General features: G+C 36.5%; 3 protein-coding genes across 3 annotated transcripts; 1 reads left to right on the forward strand and 2 right to left on the reverse strand.

Annotated features, from left to right (window-relative positions):
- Positions 1-28: 28 nt before the first annotated feature.
- Positions 29-7766, forward strand: LOC6640415 (UDP-N-acetylglucosamine--peptide N-acetylglucosaminyltransferase 110 kDa subunit). Its single transcript, XM_002063444.3, has 10 exons — positions 29-164; positions 227-418; positions 1093-1303; positions 2060-2243; positions 2304-2372; positions 2443-2639; positions 4701-4896; positions 4961-6689; positions 6764-6944; positions 7015-7766. The coding sequence occupies exons 2-10, from the start codon at positions 274-276 to the stop codon at positions 7280-7282; spliced, it is 3180 nt and encodes a 1059-aa protein (XP_002063480.1). The 5' UTR covers positions 29-164; positions 227-273; the 3' UTR covers positions 7283-7766.
- Positions 7767-8847: 1081 nt separating this feature from the next.
- On the reverse strand, positions 8848-10813 carry LOC6640414 (gamma-soluble NSF attachment protein). Its single transcript, XM_002063443.3, has 7 exons — positions 10712-10813; positions 10576-10643; positions 9945-10060; positions 9662-9856; positions 9513-9583; positions 9090-9447; positions 8848-9023 (listed from the first exon to the last, which is right to left on the reverse strand). The coding sequence occupies exons 1-7, from the start codon at positions 10768-10770 to the stop codon at positions 8988-8990; spliced, it is 903 nt and encodes a 300-aa protein (XP_002063479.1). The 5' UTR covers positions 10771-10813; the 3' UTR covers positions 8848-8987.
- An 824-nt stretch (positions 10814-11637) lies between these two features.
- On the reverse strand, positions 11638-18282 carry LOC6640413 (integrator complex subunit 1). The gene is made up of 3 exons (XM_002063442.4): positions 16799-18282; positions 15757-16736; positions 11638-15690 (listed from the first exon to the last, which is right to left on the reverse strand). Exons 1-3 carry the CDS (start codon positions 18162-18164, stop codon positions 11785-11787), a joined length of 6252 nt encoding a protein of 2083 aa, XP_002063478.1. The 5' UTR covers positions 18165-18282; the 3' UTR covers positions 11638-11784.
- Between the last annotated feature and the right edge of the window lie 8 nt (positions 18283-18290).

Genomic DNA, 18290 nt, shown 5'->3' on the forward strand with positions numbered 1-18290 from the left:
ACTATCGATAGACGGACCATCGATTGTTTTGCATCCCTAGTGTGCCAGCTGAGTGAAAATTTTATTTATCAAAAAGTGTACTGATTTGATTAATATTAGTTAATGTCTAATATAAAATTGCGGTATATTTCCAATTCGTTGAAGACAAGCATTTCTTTTGCAAGGTATGACAGTGACAATATGTGCGAGGTGTTACGACTGACCTAAGTTTACTTATTGATTTTAGACAAAATTGGCATCTGCGGACATATATGTAGAACGGAACGGTGAAACATGCACTCTCAAGGACAGGGTCAACAAACGCAGCAGCAATCCTCGGCACAGGCACATTCCTTGCTGCAGCAGCAAGCTCTTGTGCCAAACAACAATGCAGTTGGTAAATTAAATGAACACCAACCTCAATCTCTATCGTCTGTCGGTAAGAATACGCATCACAACAGATTTGTAGCTTTTATACACACACACCACTTTGCTTGGGAAACACACACACATACATACAAGCGAGATTATACATGCATATGTATTCAATGGGGTACACGTGAATAGGAACACGCATGTGTATTGGTGCCTATTATCCAAGTACAACACAATGGAAAATTCCTTCAAGCCGATGCCAATGTATGCATAATTATGTATATATATATGTATGTCTGTATACGATTTGATCGATGTATTAGTGGGCAGGCATAGATGTGTGAATAAATCAATTTGATGTATTTTAATCATTGCATATATTTATATAAATGTATATTAATATAAAAATAGTAAATTTAAGTATGTATATTTAAAACTAGTAATTGTACGCCCGTTTATAATAAGGAAATAGATAAGAGACAGACGTAATCAATTCATGGAGTATCCTGAGAATTCAATATATATTATTGAATTTATAAATATCTAAAGGATCAATATCATAACTGAGCATGAATGTTGCAATGGGCGAAACTGGAAAACAACCCTCATTATTGACACGCCCCCAAAAAAAACCGTTAAAATTCAAATGTTGAGCAATTTTATAGTCATTTAAAAGATTTTTCAATATCGCATTGCATCTCCTTATTAAATGTTTTATTTCCTTCTCTTCTCTTCCAGGCTTACTAGAGCTGGCTCACAGGGAATACCAAGCCGTCGACTACGAGAATGCCGAAAAACATTGCATGCAGTTATGGCGCCAAGATAGCACCAATACTGGTGTCCTCTTGCTGCTATCCTCCATTCATTTTCAATGCCGACGCCTTGATAAATCCGCTCAGTTTTCTACGTTGGCAATAAAGCAAAATCCTGTACTTGCAGAAGCTTACAGGTAAACGATATTACATAAGGACTGAAGATAACCATTATTAGGAATCCAACCAGAGAAATTCATGAATTTTTGAAATTTGATAGTGAAATGTCGGAAATTTGGAAATGTAATAGTTTGGGTGCTTTTTCTCCAGATCGATGGTTGATTCTCTTCACGAAAGAAGGGTGTACAATATATCCGACGATTGCAAAACAATCTTATCACATTTTTAAGTGAAAATAAGAGATAAATGAAGATAATGCCACAATTGAGATCAGAGGGAATCAAAATTCCTTGACAGAAATCCCTGTTATGAATTGGCCAGAAATATCGTTACATCTCAACATAGTTCAAGAGCTGAAAATGAGATAAAGAAGGCTTGGCAGTATATAGAGTTATAGAGTTAATTGTAAAAATTTTATTAAGTATACTAGTATTTTATCTTTGGAAATTAATTTTAATATATTTATTTAATGTTAATATTTCTTGTAAAAAACACATTGATCTTTAAATTAATATTGGTGCTCAAAACAGAGTTATCGCAGACGGAAAAGTATTATAATCCCCCAATATGTATATTGTCATCAGATTTTTGTTACAATATTGTAGCAACGAAAATTGCATCGTTACTACAATATTGAAGATATATTGGTGGCGTTAGAATGTAAAACGTACTTAATTGCAACTTGTCTAACGTATTAAGTAAACTATTCCACTATTAAATTTACTTATCAATCGTCTGGAAGCCAATGTATTTAAAAGTAATACTTCTTTCAGCAACTTAGGAAATGTTTTCAAGGAACGAGGACAGCTGCAGGAAGCATTGGACAATTATCGCCGAGCTGTGCGCCTAAAGCCCGACTTTATAGACGGATACATTAACTTGGCCGCAGCTTTAGTAGCCGCGCGCGATATGGAGGCTGCAGTGCAAGCATATATCACAGCTTTGCAATATAATCCCGTAAGTCTGTCAATATCGTTGCATTTTTCCACTTTTTCTGATCAAAATCTTTTCATTTAGGATTTGTATTGTGTGCGAAGTGATTTGGGAAACCTTTTAAAAGCCCTTGGACGCCTTGAAGAAGCTAAAGTACGTGATAGATTATTGACAAAAGTTAATGAATTGTAGTCTTTATTAATAAATATTTTATTTTTTTCAGGCTTGCTATCTTAAGGCTATTGAAACATGCCCCAACTTCGCAGTGGCATGGAGTAATTTGGGATGCGTTTTTAATGCACAGGGAGAAATTTGGTTGGCTATACATCACTTTGAGAAGGCCGTGACCCTTGATCCAAACTTTTTAGATGCCTATATAAATTTAGGAAACGTCCTAAAGGAGGCCAGAATATTTGACAGGTTAGTAGAATGCACAATATTTTTAAATTCAATTCACTTGTTATACAGTGCAGTTAAATTTGTATTTGTATCTTAACAAAATGTTGTTGAAATGTGAAGCAAACTTTACTAAGTTTTTAGTTTACTTTTAAGTTTTTAAAAACTGTCATAGCTGCTGGGGGTTTTCTATGTTATAACTAAGTTTGGCGACTGTATTATGTTTTCAGGAATCAAAATCGGGTTATTTTATGGAAAAAAAACTTTAAATCTTTGTTCTCAAGCCGAAATTCTTTCTTTACAATGCATTTGATAAATTTGAGCTGTTTTACTTCGGTATTGAAGCAAATCTTGACAAAAAGGTAGCCACACATTTATATTTATATTTGTGCGCTCTGTTATCTAACTTTGGAAATTAGTAGAAAGTGTTCTATAAATTTCCGACTGTGGATAATAGTTTTACGACATGGATTCCCAATAGCCCTCATATCGTTAGTAAAAACAACACTAGGACTGATCGCAATATACTGCACAAATTCTCTAACTGATAACATATCAAAAAGAATAATATATAATCAGAAATTGTTTAACTTTGACTCATTTGAAGGGTAACGATATCTTGCAAAATGAAATAATGTGATCTAATCTAAACATTAAGACAACGTATAATTTTACCTTATCCCTTATATATTTAATTATTGCTCTAAGTTAGGCTATATTAGTATTTATATTGTTAATGACATTTTTTTTAAAGGAACGTGTAAGTAAATGAAATCTTACTACAGATGAGTAGCTCTATTTTAAAATTGAACATCTTTAATTAGTATAAGTTGGTTCTTATGCCTCTTGGATGTCCACCAACTTAATATATTTCACTCAGACCAACATAAACCACAGGACATTTCCGTATTTTCCGTAAAAATGTGTGTTCTCTTCAAATTTCTGTTTTAAATTAAACCGCCAACGCTTTGATCTTCAAATCTCAAACGTGTTAATTCGCGAGTATCGAATTTATAATACCCTAAACAATAACAAAATTTCGTTCAATTAGAGGGGTCGTCATGTAGAGTTCCAAAAGCATACACTTAATTTATTTAAAAAAATAAGTAAATTGGTCAATTATATCTTTAAGTTTAAACAACAAATATACCTAAATATTGTGAGCATTATAAAATTTCCAGAAACAAATTAGTTTTATTCCCAGATTTAATGAAACAAATCTGTTTTTAATGACATTGTGCATGTTAATATTGATCTCTTCAACTTATTTTTTTGGCTTGCGGGAAACCAAAATTAAACGAAGCATTTCGCCAAAGGCAGAAAAACCGAAACCGAAACACATATTTACGCGTGTATACATATGGACAATCGTTTACGTTCTATCCAATATACTCTCTAGACTAGATGAAAATATGAAAATCATTTTGTTTGGCTATTCATATGAGTTTTGTCTCTGTATGCGGGCATTCGTTTATATTTGCGTCAGCCAAGGTTATACATATAGGAATAGGAACACTTACATATTTGCTTTCGAGGCATAAAAAACACACCAAATTACTTCTACAATATCTATTTGTTGTGTGTGTGTGTGTGCGCGCGCGACCACTAACATTATAGTTTTCCTATTTATATATATTTTTTTAATATTTTAATTAAAAAATATTTATGTGGTGGAGAAAGTCATGATCAAGAGAAAATTCTCATTACCTTAAACCGAAATATCAATGTCAAGTATATATTTAGAACATCATGGATTGTCAATGCATCGTTATTTATACAATAGTCCGCATTCGATGTCAAGATCAGTTGAATGTAGATTCTCAACGAATTTTAGATAATGACAATAATAGTAATCGTTATTTGCTTCGAGTAATCAATCAAATACGGATCTTTTGGAGACGGTAAATACATATTCAAAGTTGATGACATAAAGGGACTTGGCCAACTCATTTAGCTGTTACATATAGGCAATGCGTCATCCAATTTTGCGTAGTCCAGTAAATAACCTTGGGAAACCAATTTAAGGAAAATTGTATACTTTTTCATTGTTTATTAACAAATTTGAGAATGTGTTTTGTTTTACAGAGCTGTTGCTGCCTATTTACGCGCATTGAATCTATCCCCCAACAATGCCGTTGTCCATGGAAATCTCGCTTGCGTATACTATGAGCAGGGTCTCATTGATTTGGCCATTGACACATATAGACGGGCCATCGAGCTGCAGCCTAACTTTCCCGATGCCTATTGTAACCTGGCAAATGCTCTCAAAGAGAAGGGACAGGTATGGTTCACAACAAACTGTAATCTTCATCTGATTCGTATAATTAATATTTATTATTGTTTAGGTTAAGGAAGCCGAAGAATGTTATAATACTGCGCTGCGACTGTGCTCAAATCATGCCGATTCTTTGAATAATTTGGCCAACATTAAACGAGAGCAGGGTTACATTGAGGAAGCCACTCGTCTTTATCTTAAGGCGTTGGAAGTCTTTCCAGATTTTGCGGCTGCCCATTCAAATTTGGCATCTGTCTTGCAGCAGCAGGGCAAATTGAAGGATGCATTAAACCATTATAAGGAAGCAATTCGAATTCAGCCAACATTTGCAGATGCATATTCCAATATGGGAAATACACTCAAGGAGCTGCAAGATGTCAGTGGGGCCCTGCAATGCTATACCCGTGCGATCCAAATAAATCCAGCATTTGCCGATGCACACAGCAATTTGGCGAGCATCCACAAGGATTCAGGAAATATCCCCGAAGCGATTCAGTCTTATCGCACAGCTCTAAAATTGAAGCCAGATTTTCCCGATGCCTATTGCAATTTGGCCCATTGCTTGCAGATTGTTTGCGATTGGACCGACTATGATGTACGAATGAAGAAACTGGTTAGCATTGTGGCTGAGCAGTTGGAAAAGAACAGATTGCCATCGGTGCATCCGCATCATTCGATGCTTTATCCATTGACACATGAATTCCGAAAGGCTATAGCGGCTAGACACGCCAATTTATGCTTGGAAAAGGTGCACGTTCTACACAAACAGCCGTACAATTTCCCAAGAGAGCTGCCGAACGACGGACGATTGCGCATTGGATACTTAAGCTCCGATTTTGGAAATCATCCTACCTCACATCTAATGCAATCTGTGCCCGGATTACATGATCGCTTAAAAGTTGAGATCTTCTGCTATGCCCTAAGCCCTGACGATGGGACAACTTTCCGGTACAAGATAAGCCGTGAGGCAGAGCACTTTGTGGATCTATCGCAAATCCCGTGTAACGGCAAAGCAGCCGACAAAATCTATAATGATGGCATACACATTTTGGTCAATATGAATGGCTATACCAAGGGAGCAAGGAATGAGATTTTCGCTCTTCGCCCAGCACCAATTCAAGTAATGTGGCTCGGCTATCCAGGCACAAGTGGCGCCAGTTTCATGGATTATATAATAACTGATGCAGTCACTAGTCCCAGGGAGCTGGCTTATCAATACAGTGAGAAGCTATCGTATATGCCTTATACATATTTTATTGGTGATCACAAGCAGATGTTCCCCCATCTCAAGGAGCGAATTATTGTGTGCGACAAGCAGCAATCGACTGTTGCCGACAATGTGGCAGTTATAAATGCCACAGATCTGTCGCCACTTGTCGAGACTACCGAAGTGAAGGAAATCAAAGAGGTGGTCAATGCACAAAAACCCGTTGAAATCACACATAAGGTGGCTGAGCTGCCCAGCACTACACAAATTGTATCAATGATTGCAACTGGTCAGGTGCAAACTTCCCTAAACGGCGTGGTCGTTCAGAATGGCTTGGCCACAACACAAACCAATAATAAGGCCGCCACCGGCGAGGAAGTGCCCCAGAATATCGTGATAACAACACGTCGTCAATACATGTTGCCAGATGATGCTATTGTCTATTGCAATTTTAATCAACTTTATAAAATTGACCCACAAACCCTGCAATCGTGGGTAATAATTCTAAAAAATGTGCCTAAATCGGTTTTATGGCTGCTGCGCTTCCCAGCAGTAGGCGAACAGAATATTAAAAAATCTGTCAGCGATCTGGGTAAGGATCATTATAACCAACCCAACAAGTTATGTCAAATTGACTATTAATTTATTATTTCCTTGCTCATTTAGGCATTTCTCCTGATCGAATAATATTTTCAAATGTCGCTGCTAAAGAGGAGCATGTGCGTCGTGGACAATTAGCTGATATATGTCTTGACACTCCATTATGTAATGGGCATACAACATCTATGGACGTTTTGTGGACTGGCACTCCGGTTGTTACCCTACCGGGCGAGACCTTAGCTTCAAGGTATGTTTTATTTTAGGCTAGATCTGTTTGATTTATGTTGTTTTTAACAAAATATATTTCGTTAATACAGAGTGGCTGCTTCGCAATTGGCAACACTTGGATGTCCGGAGCTAATAGCGCGCACTCGCGAAGAATATCAAGACATCGCCATTCGTCTGGGCACAGAGAGGGAACATTTGAAGGCGCTCAGAGCTAAAGTGTGGAAAGCACGTGTTGACAGTCCATTGTTTGATTGCTCACAATATGCCAAAGGTTTAGAAAAACTTTTCTCACGAATGTGGGACAGATTTGCGCGGAATGAACTTCCAGATCACATCTCCGCTATGGAGGGAAAGTGAAATCCTGTCATTATCATAAAAGACTTGGACAAGGTTCATTCGAGCCAAAAATAACATTTGAACATGCTTCGGGAATCGATTTTGGGCGGCGGCGGCATATATGTTACAATGCATACCTAAATATTTTTTCTGTATAAGAAGAAAACCAAGTAAAGTTTAACTATTTACATACTTATTTTTAATCGATTCAACCTGCTCCTTTATACAATTTTGCCCTTTAATTTTAAGACGTTACATTGTATTAGAAAAAACAAAAACAACAAATATTGTCCCTTTGGGATACTATTAGAAAATGTGCGGTAAATATAAACAGTGCTTGCTATTGAAATAGATTGAAAATGTATATAAAAAAAAAACGATATGACTAAACTTAACCAAAAAACGGATTTGAATATTTAATGTTTTCAAGGGTAGTATCGTCCTTTTTAGAAAGTTTCTCAAGTAAACCGTAAAAATAAATTAAGACTTGCATTCTATACCGAGAGTCGTGTTTGGCATCCTTTATACATACGTGAACGAGTGACAATCACAATTCTATATCAACTCTAACGACAAGGATTTGACACAAAGTTTTACGTATCATTTATCTAAAACCACATAGAATATACATACATATGTTGTATATTCAAGGACTGCAATAAGCAGCTTATACGTTTGTCGCGCCAAAATGTATAATATTGCTTTTTTTTATAGATTAATAGGTAGGACGTTAATAATCTTCGGTGTTAAGAATACAAATTTTTGTTTTAAGTAGAGAGCTGCGTGAATGAATGATTGATAACTACACAATGAAATGAATAAGTATGAATGTAATCAAATCTTTAAAAATACGTAACTCTAATGAGAGGCAATGAATTGAGTGTCAAAGCATCGATATGTACTAATGCACTCGAATCATTTGAATTGTCTTATTGTTATTGGAACGGTATGAAGCAACAACGAATAATTTGATCAAAAATGCAGGGAAAAATATTGGTAAAATGAAGGCCATTAAAATTTAAATATCCAATACACCAAAAATTCTTGTGCGAGGTTTTGGATTAGACATTTTGGAAAATATCTTGGAAAATGTAATCTGGAAAAAAAAATTCATCTCTGTTGGGAATTGAACAGGGAAATAACAGTATTATAATCTGAGGAGGTCCCCATTGAACTACCGACCAGACTAATTTAATCATATAGTAATCAGATATATTTTAAAAATTCGATTCGAATGCATTTGAATCATAGCATCTCATTACTTTGTTTGAATGTTGTGCGACTAAAGTTCTAACTCAGCAAACTCATTCACTTGAAGTCGATTTTCTAAGTCATCCAATTCATTCATATCGTTTTGAATATTGTTAACTCAAATTAATTTTTCTATCATTCATGCAGCTCTCTAGTTTCAAGGCACACATGTAAAGGGTAAAGCACTGAGTAATCCGGAGTTAATAAAGATTAGATACAGAAAGTGCGACATCTTTACAAAGATCAGATTCTAATTTGTAATATCAATTCAGTGTAAAAAGTTTTCAACGGATTAAAAAATTAATATTTTATAAGAAACAAGATATTTTAAAGAGTTAGGTTCGGTAATTGATCTATTTTATTTTGAAGCAATAGTTTAATAACAATTTAATTTTTGGATGATTATTAGTTAAAAATTTTGCAGAATAACGAGTAATATAAATTTGTGTTGACGAAACAGGAATATCTTGATAAATTAGCATAATCCTTCGTCATCGTTGTCTTTGACGGCCTATGAAAGTAGATAGAGAAGATGTTATTAAAAGAAGTTACAATTCCAAGCTACATTGTTGCTTACATTATCTCCAGTATTTCCTGATTTGCTTTCCAGCTGAATGCCTTGTGGCAATGGAATGTTTTTGGCTAAAATGGCATATTCGACATCCATGTGTCGTATAAAGGGTGATGCTAGCATTTTTGCTGCTAGTTCGGGATCTTCATCATCAAAAGCTTGCAAAAGTGTTTCAAGTGTCATTACTTCTTCGGCTTCACAATAATTGCCCCATTCTTTAAAGGATTTTTCAGCTTCCACTGAATCACCAATTCCCAATTGTACCAACACCAAAGCTACAACCAAGCGACCAATTTGGCCATAAGATTCAGTTTGCTGATTTAATCCAATTTCCCTTTTCAGAGCTTGGGTAGCCTCCTCGTAACTAAAGGAAAATCCATATGTAATATAATAAACATGTGCTTATTAAATTTTTATTACAGCACTTACCGTTTCAACTTGACTAAAATTCTAGATACTTTAGACGCATATTCGGCTGCTTGTCGGGTGGAGTCCTCAATCTTTAATAACAATGGGCAAAATTAACAAATTTTATAACAATATATTAGATTTAAGGTTTTTTAGTGTCAATTATGTACCATTATCACTTCGCCAGCATGTTGATAGAATCGAAGAGCCATTTCTGGATGCTTTTGCTCAGTTAGTTTTGCAGCTTTGTCCAATGCGGATGCTGCAGCTTCAGGAGATCCATGTTGCTGATACAGACTGCAAGCTTTGTTAACATACTCCTCCACTTCTGTCAGTTTATCAGCATCTTTTGAAAGCAAAATAATCTGAAAAGGTCAAATTAGTTATGGATTAGTGGAGTGCATTTTATGTTTTAACTTTAAAATACTTGTTTATTTGTGTATTTCTGCATACCTGTTCATAGCATTTTGCAGCATGGAACCAAGATTTGTTGTTTTTATAGCTGTCTATAGCCTTTAAAAAACAATCCTTGCTTTTATCGTACGATTTTGCTATTCGGTATGCAGTAGCTGCAAGTAAAGTGAAATGTATATGTCGTAAATATAGTTATTTTTGCATGAATAAATGAAAAATTATGGCAAATATGATACAAGCTAAGTCGTCTTTGAAACGGTTTTATCTGTTAACATCTGAAAAAATTGCACAATATCATTTATAATATAAATTAAAATCAAAACGCCCAAATGCTTCGATAAATACGTGAGAAAATCAGTTTTTTATTTCAAAATACGGTTCATGGTATAAAAAACAAAACACAATCTTGAAAGGTATAGACGATCAGTAAACATATGATTTGAGCTTTCGTTTAAAAAAATTCTCACTTTGTTTAACGTGAGTTTAATATGCTAATGTTTAATTTCTATATGAAAGGATGATTCATTGTCAACTGTTAACAATCATTAATTTTTTTCTAAAATTTACTAACTAAAGTTCGATTATCCATCGTGATTATACAAATGTGCATATTTAAGTCAAATAATTCAGAGTTATATTTAAAATATATTATTTAAATATGTAATCATACCAGCTTTGGAGTATTCATCAGCTGCGCTATCATAATCTGGTACCCATTTTAAGAGAGATGTCTTCAAGCTGGAAAACAAGCAATCAGATTTTTAATATTTAAAGAATATGGGATATGAAATGGATATTACGTGTACCTTTTCTCGGCTTGTTTTACTAAATCCTCTGCTTCAGCAATTTTCTTTTGAGCTGACATTGTTGTGTTGTGTTGCAAACTTAATGTGTACGAAAAATCGATTGTTTACGTTTTCTTTAAGGTTGACTAGTGCTGCCAGTTCAGCTATTTTACCACTAGATTTTGTGGGTTTCAACAAATAACGGTTAGCGGGAATTATGGCTATTTCAATTTTTCAAACATGTTGGACTCAATTTTTTTTTTAAATAATCAGGAAACTTCTCTTTAATTTGATGAACTAACCAAATCAAACCACTTATTAATGCCTTTTTAAGAAAATAAAGTCAAAATGCTTCGATTTCTTAAAATGGGCACGGCACGAGTGAGGGAGTATCAAACGCAAAATAGCTTTTAGTTCAAAACTCAAAAATTTGATTTTAAAAAATTCGTTAAATGTTGAAAATTTTATAGTTGTCTTTTTGAAATTTTTGAAAGTTTTTTTAGATTACATTTTGATTTCTCGAACGAGTGACAAAACATCGTGGCATCACGCGTCGTTAGACATTTGCCAATTATTACTTTAATTAATAGCAACTTCGCGCTCTACAAGGAATGTTTTAATTTTTTGTTCATCACTTTGTAACTTAAAAAAAAAACTAAATTTTGCGAATACATTATATGTCCCATGCAACGCCGACTCTACTTTCAAAGATATTATAAATGGTCTTCGTTATTGAATACGTACATACTTCAAATGTTAGGCCTACATTTTGTTATTTTTTTTAAGGATCTGAGTTTTAGAGGGGGCGTGTGACACACCAGTAATTACACCAGTATGTATTACGACAGTCTACAATCCACACTTTTTAAATTTAGCTTGAAGAAACTCGGTTTAATTCAGTATTTGAGGATTTTTGTTACTGATTCCCATATCAAGTCGATTTAAAATGTAGATAAGTTTAGTTTTATTAACCATATTCATACACACACACTTGTTTAAGCTTATATCTAGATGCCATAATTAAATATACATATTAGTAATAAAATAAAATACGAAACTTCAAGGCTTAAATATACGAACTTAACTTAATAACTCTAATAACCATGCTGAACCACCAATGTTTGCAAAACTTTTCGTATTTGAAAACCAGTATTAAGGCAAGATTTTAAGCCAAGCGAAAAGGCAACCGATAAAATTTCAATCGCATGCTCCTGCAGCAGCACAGATATCTCTGGTAAATTATCAATTGCAGTTGCCGCTACAGATGAATTATCATCCCTTAGACATTGCATGTACGCATTAAGAGTGCACAAATTAATGTCGGAATTTCCCGGATTATGCTTTAAATGTCTTATTAATATAATAAAAGCTATCGAACGGATTTGCGCGCTAGGAGAGAAAATTAAACTTAATAGTCGTTCAAATAACTCATTGATGAATACAAATCGTTTCGAAGTGAGACACTCCAATTCCTGCAATGGTCCCAAAACAACATCTTCAGCATCCGACTGCTTAATAATTTTAATCAAGTCGAGAAAGTGTGGAGAAATATCATTATAATTCAAACGACTGTAAGAGCCTATGGTAAGATTTGCAGCGGAGCCGGAACCCCTTGCGCCGACATCGACTGGAACTGCATTGGAATTTGCTTCAACAGCTTCAACATCGGGTTTGATATTTATAGGAGGCTTTGTCTCTACATGCTCATCTAAGTCGTACTCGTACTTAACTTCCTCATCATCAAGCTCGTAGGGTGCATTCGATTTATGCTGCAGCAAGGCGACGGCTTGCACTAAAACTTGTAGTTTCTCTAACGAGGTATACTTGGCTGCCAATTCCATCAAGATTCCAACATATTGCTCGATAAACGATAAGGCACTCACCGGATTATAATTGATATATGACTGCAATAGCTGAACGAATTTACTTAACATCTGAATGGCCTCTTTCACTGAGCTGTGATGTTTGAAAAAGGTAAAGTAACACGAAAGTGTTGTTTGAACATCAGTTTTGTAGGCGTCTTCGAAAATCGTAGGCTGTAATAGTTCCAATGTTCTTAGAATTTGTATAAACCGATGGAAATGATGTTCTTCCCGCAGTGCTTTCATACTATTTTGTGCTCTGCCCTGCATGACAGAGGAAAGTACACTCAATTGTCGGAGGAAAAGTAATGGATGCGAGGCAGCCAATTTTCTAAGTAACAACTCAGTATCTGTCGAGAGGGTTTCGAAATCTTTCTTCGCCACTAAACTACCTAAACAGGTTATTAAATTATTTGATACCTTATCGGCTTGACATCCTTTTAGTGTTTGTAATTTGTAGGTTTGCTCGCCAGCCTTTGATTGTGTCAAGAACTTGATGCGCGGATACATAATGTACAACTGTTGCAATACTTGAAGTTTCAAAGATTCCGATACTGAACTATTTTCAACGTACTCCACTATTTGAACCATATGGCCTTTACGTTTTTCTGTCAGCTTGAACAAGAGATTCATTCTCGAACACAATTTGAAATCATAATTTGTGCTACTATTGGCTTTTATCTCGGAAACACCTTCGTGCAATATGAAATGGGCAAAGGGTTTCAGCTCAGATGGCTCAAGTAAGAAGAATGCCTCTGTGTCAACATTTTTGGACATGTATTTCTCTCTGCCCTTCCATAGTTTTGGATTTGTGGTCAATGCCTCAAAGTAGTTAAGAACTGTAGTGTAATCATAGTCCCCGTGGAATTCCTGAAACAGATTCTCTGCAATACGTTCAATAGTAGTCCAATTAGTTTGATGATTGATAAGCGAAAGCAGATAGAAACGAAATTCACTGCAGGATTTCGAAAACAAGAATCTTTCTTTTAAAAGCTGTGTGGAAACAATTTCAGGATCGGCCTCTGCTAGCCAATCAATGAATAGACCATTGTGAAAAAGTTGCTGATTACTGTCCTCTTCACTCTTTATATTTTGACCATTGATATGGTCGAAGCCTTGAATAATTTTCTTAATAATTCGCTTCCTTTCGGCGAAAGAGTTATGTGCCTTAAAAGTTGGTATATGAATCTGCTTTGAACTTCTCAACATATATATCAAACTATCTAGATATAATTCTGTGTAAAGCGAATCTAAGTTGGCATGATTTTGCTTCGATATATTGAAATGTTTCCTAAAAGCGCTCTCAATAGAACCATACTTATCAACGTTTAGTTTACAACTTAAGAACGTTCTAAAGAATGTACACGCACGCTGGCTCATCTTGAAAGGTTTGCCATGGTCATGTCCACTCTTTCTATCAGAGGGAGAGGGTGATTGACTAACGATTTCAGTGACTGAAGCTAATAGGCCATGTTTTGCATGTCGTGGATCGACCACAACATCTAGAAGATTATGAACTAAATTGCTATATTCACTTCTCGAAACGATTGTCTGATCTGTTTTAGTAAGCACGTTCTTCACAATTTCCTTTCGTCTTGAATCACTATCTTTGGTGCCAGCTGAACCTGTGTCATAATCATCTATTTCAACATTTTCCAAAATTTGTACATCAATTTTGGGTAGATCTGGAACAGTTTGCGAATGGGAATGCAAATCAAGGGCCTGGACAGTGTAATGACCATTTTTAGCACCACGTGACTGCTGTATTTCAATAAGTTGGGCTAGATAGGCTTTATTAAGTATAGCATTTTTGACTAAATCAAATTGCTCGAGAACCGCAGTATCTAGCATGGCTAATAGCTTTGACATGGAGTTGACTGGAGTTCCAAAATTTTGGACGAAAAGAACAATCTGATCGGGATTTAGATCGTTTAAAGCGGCTTCGATTAGCCTATCAACTGAAGAACGAATCATTTTAAGCTTCAACCAATCGGGTAAAAGTTGCATTTGCTCTTGCGGCATGCTAGGTAAAAACGCCACGGGTGGTGGCCGTCCCTGTGGAAACCAATAATCGAGAATTGGAATGGATTCGGGCATATTACTGTTCGAGTAAGTGAGCAATATAATGAATGCGTGAATTATATTGATATGCAAAGGAAGCTGAACACCATCCTCAAATTGAACCATCAATAGATCAGGATATTCGGTCCATTCATAGGGCTCGTGATATTCCCTCAATTTGATAATATAATTATTAAACATAACGAATAGGCATTTTAATGTCTGAATCCGATTCTCATCTGGGGATATTTCATACTCTTCCTGAGATATTATAATGTGTTGAAACATTGTGCTACGCTCTACAATTAATTGTGCCATATCTATGACATGATCAAGCATCTCATTCACCGGATCATTTAACGTGTGGGCCGTAATAAACTGAATATAGGCCATAATAAGTTCCGGACAATTCTCCACCTGACATGCAGCCCTAAGCTGAGGAATAATGAATGGTTTTACTTCCATAAAGTGAGGGATTTGTTGAATAGATTTCAATAGCCATTCGTTTTCGAATTCGCCCGAATGTTTAAAAAGTATTTTCACACCAGACAAAGCGGCAACTCTCGACTGCTTTACAGTAGAGGATAGGCGTCGGAAAATATAGTCTAATACCTCGCAAACAATTTGATGATTAAGACTCGCGTCGTATATAAGATTACGTAGGAAATTCACTAACTCAGCATCGCGACTATTCTCTTCGTTTATGGCGTGCGCATTGAATAATAGAAATTCGCATAGACATTGAACTGGCAGATGACTAAAGTCGCCTTCACTATTCTGTACAAGATCGGACAACCAGGGCATGGATTGTGTAGTACCTTGCCTTTGTATTATGTCTAGAAGCAAATCTGGTTTCCTACACCGACAAAACAAGTGACCCAACTTATAAGTTTGATTAAGAAACTTTAGTTGATCTAATACCATATTTGGTACTTTTCGAGGTTTCCCCATGGGATCCATTAGCATAAGCTGGGTAATTAGAATGGCATTCTCCTCGGTAATAACAGCATGCGGAGAGGTTTGAGCTGCCAAATGGGTTTCAAATTGCAGTATATGATCGCGTTCTACAGTTATTGTCTGAAAAGAAATTGGTTAAGTTCATTAATTGATTTGTTTTCATCTACAACCTTATAGAAATCTTACCTGCAATTCATCCTTATGCGTTGTAGGGGTGCTGAACTGATTGGTAATACATATTTCTATCAGCATTTTCATTGTGGGATAATGATCCCAACAGAAAGCCCCAAATGTTGATGGATTGTGAGCCGATATCATTAGGAGAATAAGCCAAGCCTTCCAGTAAAATGCTATTATAGCAAGTTTAGGTGGTTCATAATCGGATGGAAGACGAATGTTTTCCGGATGATGGTATTCCGACATGCTGAATAGGAAATCAATTATATCAAACTTATTTGCTTGCACTGCTGGAAAATTGTTCGCCTTCATTCCAGAAACTCGCTTTATGACCATTAAAAGTACATCAAATGTATTGGCAATCGAAAAGGGAATATCCTTGGTGATTCCAATTAATATAATACGCAGCAAAGTCTCCTCATGAATTGGCGTCTCGGAGATAATTCTTAATATAGCTCCTCGCTCAGGCTCCGATGGCCATTGATCGCACCGTGAATATTGCTCTGGACTATCCAATAAAAGTAATTTATGCAGAGCCTGATGATATTCAATCGCTGGAATTTTGAATACAGTTGGCACAGTCTCGTACATCCATGAGACCGTATCCAATTGAATCTGTGACATTTGGTTGTAGAGTTTCAAGAGAGCTTGATTGTTTTTTACATCGCGATTGGTTTTCAGCGACAAGCTCGCTTCACGTGCCTGCGGAGTGGCTGATAGGAACATGCAGAGGCAAACAATATCAACCATTGAATGAAATATTCGTTCCTTGAAATCAAATTGCTCCACTTGAGGTGTTAAATCTTCTCGCTCGCTTAAAAATGTTTTGCTAAATTTCACGAGGTTCACATCAAATCGTAACATTCGCACGAGTTCTCTTAGGAAAACACGCAAAGTTCTTAGGCAATCATCACGTTGTAAAAGAAATTCTTGATAAATTTCCGCAAGAGTTACAGCAGACTGATCAGGCAAAGTTTGAAACATTGTAGCTGGGGAAAATAGTACACATTTTTAGAGACTTTTTTTATATGTTAAACAGGATGAAACTTACCCAACATTCCCATATTATTAGGATTTCTGGTATTTGAGAGTTCATTTTGAACAACAAGTTTCATTACCGTGCTCAGAATCTCTGGCTGCAACAAGATCATCTCCTTTAGGCACGACATATAATGATTTATCAGTGGTTTGGTCTTCAAGCGCATTTTTACCAACACTAAGAGCACTTCATTGTCCTGAGTACTCCTTCCCTTGATGTTGAAGCATATGTAGGAGAGCAATTGTTGGGCGAACTTTACAAGTTTTCCATTGTGGATCCATAGTTCGAGGCGCGAGATGCTGAGGCAACGAACTTCGGGAATGCCCGAAGTGCTGCATAAGAATTTAAGAAAATTTCTGGTGTAATTATCCTGCTGTTGGCGTTTATTCAACTGATCTCGAATGGCATCACTGACTAGCTTTTGCACCGTGCTGTCTGTAAATCTAGGCTTGGCAGAGCACATGGAATCAGCAACTGATTCTAGTTCACCGGCATGCAATGGACTGGCATCGAGGCTTTGTGTGGAATTGTCTCCCGAGTCGTCATCAATGGTTACACTCTCTCTGTCCCTGAGGGAGGAGCCCTGGCCAGTTGCAGTGCCAGAGCCAGATGCCGTGTTTGCATCCCAACGAAGAAGACTAACATGAGGAATTCTAGTCTTGAACGCGGCGCAAATATTTTTAACCAATGGAGAGCAAAACTCGTTGTCTGCCCAGAATCTTTCATTTACAGCATCCTCGATGTACGTGCGAAGCAGCAATTCTGGCCACTGTGATGTTTCTGCGAATCCTCTGGCCAGCAGATTTGCGAATAAAATATGCAGATTAATGTTGTAGCGCATTTTGACATTCGCCTCCCGTCTTAGGAAAGATAACAGAGCGCATGCAATAATATCGCTGGCGAAGAAATGCGGCTGCACCTTTGCCACATATAAGAGGGCCAGGATGGCGACATTGTCCAGCTTCGATCTAGAGGAATTCGATGACGATGTTGAGGTTGACAGGTGTTTGACGACTCCACAGATTAGTCGAACAGCATAATCGTTGTCGTTCTGTTCGATGGCCGTGTAAATGCCCTCAACTAAATTGGGCATATCACAATCGACAGCCATCTGCTCCCATAACTCGTGTACGCTTCCGCTGCTGATGTCTGTGCCGGATTCCTTCAGGCTGCTGACCCTCACGCGCTTACTGGGATTAGCAATGGAGGATGAGGCTTCTCGCTTTCTATCCGACGAAGCCGTTATTGTTGTCTTAATGGGCAAAATTTTGGATTTTGAATCATCGCGAACACTTTTTGTGCCCAGTGCAAAGAGTTCGCCACCAAGCGGCACTTTCTTTTGGCCCCTATTTGAGCCGCTACTTTTGGAGCGCTCCATAATTAAATACAACAATTACGTTGGTGGCGTCTTATTGACCACAGCTTAATTGTTGCTTAAAATGGCCCAATAAATTAATAATTAATCTGCCTAAGATCTTATGCTTGTGCAGACAGTGTTGTAAAA

This window comes from Drosophila willistoni (genome assembly GCF_018902025.1).
Source record: "Drosophila willistoni isolate 14030-0811.24 chromosome 2L unlocalized genomic scaffold, UCI_dwil_1.1 Seg196, whole genome shotgun sequence".
Lineage (NCBI taxonomy): Eukaryota > Metazoa > Arthropoda > Insecta > Diptera > Drosophilidae > Drosophila > Drosophila willistoni.